The sequence below is a fragment of the Arachis hypogaea genome, chromosome 4, assembly GCF_003086295.3.
Source record: "Arachis hypogaea cultivar Tifrunner chromosome 4, arahy.Tifrunner.gnm2.J5K5, whole genome shotgun sequence".
Taxonomy (NCBI): domain Eukaryota; kingdom Viridiplantae; phylum Streptophyta; class Magnoliopsida; order Fabales; family Fabaceae; genus Arachis; species Arachis hypogaea.
The window spans coordinates 97,461,065-97,467,964 of record NC_092039.1 but is presented as its reverse complement, the minus strand read 5'-3'; the positions used below and the strand labels follow the sequence as shown (position 1 = coordinate 97,467,964).

General features: G+C 41.6%; 1 protein-coding gene across 1 annotated transcript; it reads right to left on the bottom strand.

Moving 5' to 3' along the window:
• Positions 1-857: 857 nt before the first annotated feature.
• On the bottom strand, positions 858-3,503 carry LOC140184178 (uncharacterized). Its single transcript, XM_072234477.1, has 4 exons — positions 2,269-3,503; positions 1,924-2,052; positions 1,483-1,552; positions 858-1,268 (listed from the first exon to the last, which is right to left on the bottom strand). Exons 1-4 carry the CDS (start codon positions 3,501-3,503, stop codon positions 858-860), a joined length of 1,845 nt encoding a protein of 614 aa, XP_072090578.1.
• Between the last annotated feature and the right edge of the window lie 3,397 nt (positions 3,504-6,900).

Below are 6,900 nucleotides of genomic sequence, written 5' to 3'. Positions count from 1 at the left end.
TTACATTCTGCAATTTCAATTCATGCAATCACCCCCATCCCTTTTAATTTCAGCACTTTAATTTCTCGCTCTTTAATTCATGCAATTTAATATTCCGCAATTCTCATCTAAATCTTGATTCCGCTCAACTAGAACAAACTTCTAATCCGAATTGCTCATTCAACCAATCCTTGTGGGATTCGACCTCACTCTATTGTGAGTTTTTACTTGACGATAACCGGTGCACTTGCCGGAAGGAATTTTGCCGATTGTGCAATTTCCTAAAATCATAGCATCAAGGTTATGCTACATCAGGAGCCATCCCTATGCTCGCATGAAAGCTATTGTTGTATGCAAACTCCACGAATGGCATGTAGCGGTTCCAACTTCCGGGTTGATCCAATACACATGCTCTCAGCATATCTTCCAATGTCTGAATAGTCCTCTCCGACTGTCCATCCATCTGTGGATGATATGCGGTACTGAGACATAGTTTCGTACCAAAAGCTCTTTGGAAAGCTCTCCAAAATCTTGAAGTGAATCAGGGATCACGGTCCGATACTATGCTCGACGGCACACCATGCAACCTTACTATCTCCTTTATATACAACCTTGCTAGCTCATCCATTGAGCAACTTATTCGGATAGGCAGAAAGTGAGCAGATTTGGTTACGCGATCCACGATCACCCAAATCGCATCAAATCCCAACCTAGTCCTTGGTAACCCAGTCACAAAATCCATTGCGATTCCTTACTACTTCCACCTGACGAATTTCAAGTGGCTGTAGCATTCCCGACAGTTTCTAATGCTCTATCTTCACCTTCTGACACGTCAAGCACTTTGAGACATGTTCCGCCACATCCTTCTTCATACCAGGCTACCAGAACATAGCCTTCAAATCGTGGTACATCTTAGTACTCCCAGAGTGAATAAAAAATTTGCTCTTGTGCGCTTCTTTCAATATATCTTGCCGCAACGTCCTAACATCCGGCACAATAATCCTGCCCTTGAATCTCCACAACCCATCTTGATCCCATAACACTCTCCACTGTTTCCCTTGCTCGATAGCTGGAAACACCTTAGGTAACACGTCATCATTTTGATGAGCCTTTAGGAGTTCGGATTTAAAGTTACTTGAGATCTGTAACTGATTCAGGCAAGCTCTTCCAGCAACTTCACCAATATCCAACTTAAGATCCACAAACTTCTCCACTAACTCCTCTTCCTTGATTCTCATCCAAGCTATTGTTAAGGATTTTCGACTCAATGCATCTGTTACTACATTTGCCTTTCCAGGATGATAACTCAGTTAAAAATCGTAGTCCTTAAGCAACTCCATCCATCTTCTCTGCCGCATATTAAGCTCTTTCTGATCAAAGATATACTTGAGACTCTTATGATCAGAAAAGACGCTAAACCTTACTCCGTACAAATGATGTCTCCAAATCTTCAATGCAAACATAATCACCGCTAATTCCAAGTCATGAGTTGGAAAAATTTACCGCATGCGGTTTCAGTTGACGCGATGGTAAGCCACCACATTCCGGTTTTGCATCAACATGCAACCCAAACCTTTCAATGAAGCGTCACAATACACTTCAAACGATTCATGCGGTTCCGGCAAGATCAAAACAGGTGCAGAAGTCAACTTTTACTTCAACGTCTGAAAGCTTTCTTCACACTCCAAAGTCCACACAAACGGTTCCTCCTTCCTTGTCAACTTGGTCATCGGTAGCGCAATCCGGGAAAATCCTTCAATGAATCTCCAATAATATTCGGCTAAACCCAAGAAGCTTCTGACTTCCATCACCGTTGTCGGTCGTTCCCATTCCATCACCGCTTCTACCATAGAAGGATCTACAGCTATTCCTCCTTTGCTCACCACGTGACCTAAGAACTTTACTTTCTCCTTCCAGAACTCGCACTTCGACAACTTAGCATACAATTTCCGCTCCTTTAAAATTTGCAACAAAATCCTCAAGCGTTCCTCATGCTCCTTCGCCATCTTAGAGTAAACCAAGATGTTGTCTATGAAAACCACCACGAATTTATTCAAAAAGAGACGAAACACTCTGTTCATGTAATCCATGAAAATAGCAGGTGCATTCGTTAACCCAAAGGACATTACCACAAACTCGAAGTGTCCATAGCGCGTCCTAAACACAGTCTTAGGGATGTCATCCTCCTTCACCCTTATCTGATGGTAACCGGATCTCAAATCAATTTTGGAAAACACCCCAGCTCCTTGTAACTGATCCATCAAATTATCTATCCTTGGCAGCGGGTACTTGTTCTTCACCGTCACTTTATTCAACTGTCGGTAGTCCACACATAGTTGCATTCTTCCATCCTTCTTCTTCACCAATAAAACTGGCGCTCCCCACGGTGATACACTCGGTTGAATGAACCTCTTTTTCAGAAGTTCCTCCAACTGAGTCTTTAATTCAGCCAGCTCTATCGGAGCCATCCTATAAGGCGCAATTGACACTGGCCCGGCTTCTGGCACCAATTCAATCACAAATCTAATCTCTCTTTGAGGTGGGAACTCCAGAATATCCTCCGGGAATACCTCCAGAAAGTCTCTAACCACTGAAATCTTATCTAAGTCCTGGGTATCGCCTGAAGCATTAGCAGTTAACAAGATGTAACCCTGACACTCTTTCCCTCTATAGTACAATCTTACAGAGTTCAGGTAGTAACCTTCAGCTATCACTACCCCACTTTCTCCTTCCGACATAAACCAAATTGTCCGATCAAAGAAATCCAACAAAACTCGAGTCTTCGATAACCAATCAAACCCCAAAATCATCTCCAACCCAACCATTGGTGAACAGATCAAATCATGCACAAAGTCTCTACCCTCAAGTTTAAATCCTACTTGCCTACAACATGACCTAGTCATGACTGTCTGATGCGGAGTATGTACATGCAGATCAAATGGTAATTCTGACACTTTCAAGCATAATTCCTCAACTTTAGCAAACGAAACAAAAAAATGCGAAGCCCCAATATCATACAATACAATTAATATTTTATCACCAATAAGACATATATCTCTCATCAAAAGATCTGCCTTAGAAGCATCCTTGACATTCACAGCAAAAACTCGCCCCTGGTGCTGACTCTGACCCACACTTGGGTTCTTCCCACGTGAGCAATCCCTCACAAAATGACCAGGCAAGCCACAGTTGAAACATCCACCTAAACCAATCTTGCAAGAGTAATATGGATGAAAACGTCCACAACGCACACAAGTCAAATCTAGAGAATTCTTACTCTGATTTCCTCTTCCTTTTCCACGCTGAAACTTATCCTGAGGGTTCTTCCTGAAGCCTCCTTGCCCTTCAGACGTATGTCCTCCTCTCTTGAAACTCTGACCTCTAGGATGGAAATACTTGCCATGTCCATTACTAGTATTCCCTCCATGAGTATCCTTGGATACCGCTACAGTCTTGGCATACTCTTCAACCACCCTTGTTTTGTTCACCAAATCAGAAAAAGTGCGAATCACCATAGGAGCCATAGCGGTTATAATGTTGTCCTTCAACCCTCTCTAGTACTTAATACACTTCCAGCTCTCGTAGGTTTCTGGGGCACCCTGACATACCTTAAAAAACCTATAGAGCTCCTCAAACTTGTTGGTGTAATTTGCCATTGACAAGGAACCTTGCTTCAGCTGTATCAGTTCCATCTCCTTTGCTTCCCTTGCAGACTCAGGGAAGTACTTCTTGTAAAAGGCTATCTGAAACATATCCCAAGGGACATCTGCGTTCTGGAGTTGTAGCAAGTGACACTCTGCTTGCCACCAGTGCTGGACCTCTCCCGCAAGCTGATAAGCGGCAAATTCTACGTACTGATTGTTTGGAACATGCTGCGCTTGTAAAGCACGCTCCATGGCCTGGAACCAGTTGTCCACTTCAGTAGGATTAGTTAATCCTCGGAAAATTGGCGAATGAACCTTAAGGAACATCGCCAAGGTCATCGGAACACCTCCCGTATTATCGTTGTTTCCCTCAGCATTATCATGAGCATTCCCTTCACCATTTCTGTTTTCGTTTCCAGCCAGTTGGCCTAACCTCTGCACAGCTTGCAGATTCGCAGTAGCATTAGCCTCCATAGTGTTTGCCAAATTAGCCATAGCCGCCATAAACTTGGCATGATTGTTAGCTGGTTGCTCATTCCTACTTTCTCGTGAATGTGCTCGACCTCGTCCATGAGTGGCCATGTAGGGTTTCCTGTCTACACCAAACACTCGATATCAAGGTGATTAGTCTCAATATCAAAATCCTAGTGCTTCAATTATCCCAAACAGGAACTTACAAACAAGCATGCTATGCAATATCAAGTAGATAACCTATTAGCATCAAAGAAAAGACATACAGAGTATGCAATGAAGCACAATCGATCCATCCCTCAGGCTCACGAGGACGAACTGCTCTGATACCACTAAACGTAACACCCTAATTAGCCTAAGCTTTACCTCGCATCGTAAATTAAGGGCTAATCAGAGATTACGACACTCCTATAAGCTCCATACATATAATATATATAGAAGAATTAATATAATTTAGAAGCCCGATGAAGAATATAGCTCAAAAACAGAATTTAAAAGCACAAAACGTACCGGCGAAGCCACTAACTTAAAACACGAGGAATATATACAGTATAATAAGATATCGTAGTATAATATCATAGGAATCTAGCCTCGGCTCATGGAGTTTAAGCCGGCTAGTCATATATACAGACAAACAGAAACCTGACAGCAAAAATAGCTTATACAAAATTTGTTCTCTCAAATACAAGCCTCTAGGCAAAGCAAAATAAAAAAAGTGAGAGACATATACAAAATAAATCAAAAGACTCAAAAAGTATCCAAATCCTCCGCATCTGTCACCAACCAGACAACTCACCTAGGTGGGTTGCAACATCATCTGAAAAACACAACAGAAATATGGTATGAGAACCGAAGGTTCTCAGTATGGTAATAGTGCCCAGTGATATAGGATATAAAACCCCGAGACGCCGTAGGCAATCCTAGACTTCATATCCATCACAAGATTTCAATTTCAAGGCATAAATAAAATAGTAAAGCGTATATATATAAATCTTAACATAACTAAACAAGGCACTATATCTTAGGGGATTTTCTAATCTTATCAAACACCGCTGTCCCACAGCCTTCACCAACCGATCCTCCATGCGATCCCATCGCCACCGCCTTCCAAACCTCCTCAATCCCAGGAGAAAACACAAGTATATACAATGCAAGTAAAACACAGGTAGGAGCATATAAGGCAAGTAATACAAATAGCAATTAGACATGTTACACAAATAGGCAAACAATTAAAAGTCGGCAAAGCATACAAACAGATAGAAAATGCACATGATGAATGCCTGCCCTATTGGCTGTGATATCACATTGTCGGTTCAACTGCCAACCCAACACATCTCCATGGAGTTGTCGCCCTTCGGAATCATCATATGGGAACCCCCGAGATATAGTACTCGGATCACTGTCTAGGATTTTGTGCCTGCACGCTCCATTGATCCGAAGGGATGCGAGCAGGATACTGTTGCCTCAGACCTCACATCTTAACGTAAGTGGGATTTAACCACCGTCCTTACGCCCCTGCCACTACCTCGACAGGCGGGATCCAACCGCCGTCCCTGCCGGGCGTATAGCGTCTCGTAATCACAAAATAATAGTACAGTGGTATTTTAGAAAACATTTTTTGATACATCAGTGATTCTTTATCACAACCACTACCAATTCACATTTCCATTACGATCTCAACGGTAGCTTAGTGCCCATCTCAGACATCAACATTCATCACATACCATCGAACCATCCTAAGAACGCTACAAACCTAGGCCTCCATTTTCTAAGTTTCGAAAATAATATCATTTAAAACCCTTAAATCTTTTCTTATATGTTAAATATCCAAAACTAGGCCCAAGAGTCTTAAAATGGTGTTATAGAAGCTTACAACCTTGTTGGGAAGGTAGAATAGTTGAAAACAAAGAAAAATTTGAGAAACAAGGCGTGTGCGTACACACAGGGGTGTACGCGCACATGCTTTGGAGAGTTTTAAAACGTGTGCGTACGAATAGGGGTGTTCGTACGCACAGGTGCCAAAATTCACAACGCCTGTTCACTCGCACAACCTGTGCCAGCACCCCCAACAGACTGGCCTTCCCAACATGTGCGTACGCACAGGTTGCAATTTCTCATTGGTGTGTGCGCACAAGTTGTGCTAGCCCTGCAAATAGACTGCCTGCCTTTGCGTATGCATACGCACAGGTCTATGCATGCGCACATGTTGAAATTTTTGCAGAGGTGTGCGTGCGCACAAGGCTATGTGTGTGCACATATCAGAAATCATAAAATTCTGCAACTTTGCAGAATTTCACATTTTTAACACCAACTTTGAATGATCATAACTTCCTCTACAAAATTCCAAATTTGTAAACTTTATATCGATTTAAAGGATTTTCAATGAACTTTAATTCTAAATAAATTTCAACCAATTTTGAAACTCGAGGCAAAAGTTATGATCAGACAAAGTTCACCAAAAACCAACATTTACCCAAAATTACAATTTCCACAATTCCTTTGTAAAACACAACCAAAACCAAACCAAATCATTCCAAACTCTAACTCTCATCAAAATCAACCCTATATGTCATATTATACCAAGCTTACCACATTTTTCTTCACCTTTCCTCATTCTCAACCTCAACATCAATATCACATATATCAACACAATTCACTTCTCAACTTCACAAATCATTCATCCTCATCATATCATTATCAATCATCAAAATCAAACCCAATAATCATCAATTCATCATAAATCATCATACAACATCATTCAACAACTCATGAACCATTTTAATTCAAACCTATCCTATAGGTCACT

Bases quoted from the DNA above. Each gene is read 5' to 3' on its own strand.
- LOC140184178 (XM_072234477.1), bottom strand. From the start codon at position 3,503: ATGGCTCCTATGGTGATTCGCACTTTTTCTGATTTGGTGAACAAAACA. The intron at 2,053-2,268 runs GTACCCGCTGCC...TTACATGAACAG, and splicing joins AAAGTGACGGTGAAGAACAA to AGTGTTTCGTCTCTTTTTGA. The intron at 1,553-1,923 runs GTATGCTAAGTT...CTTCATTGAAAG, and splicing joins ATTTTAAAGGAGCGGAAATT to GTTTGGGTTGCATGTTGATG.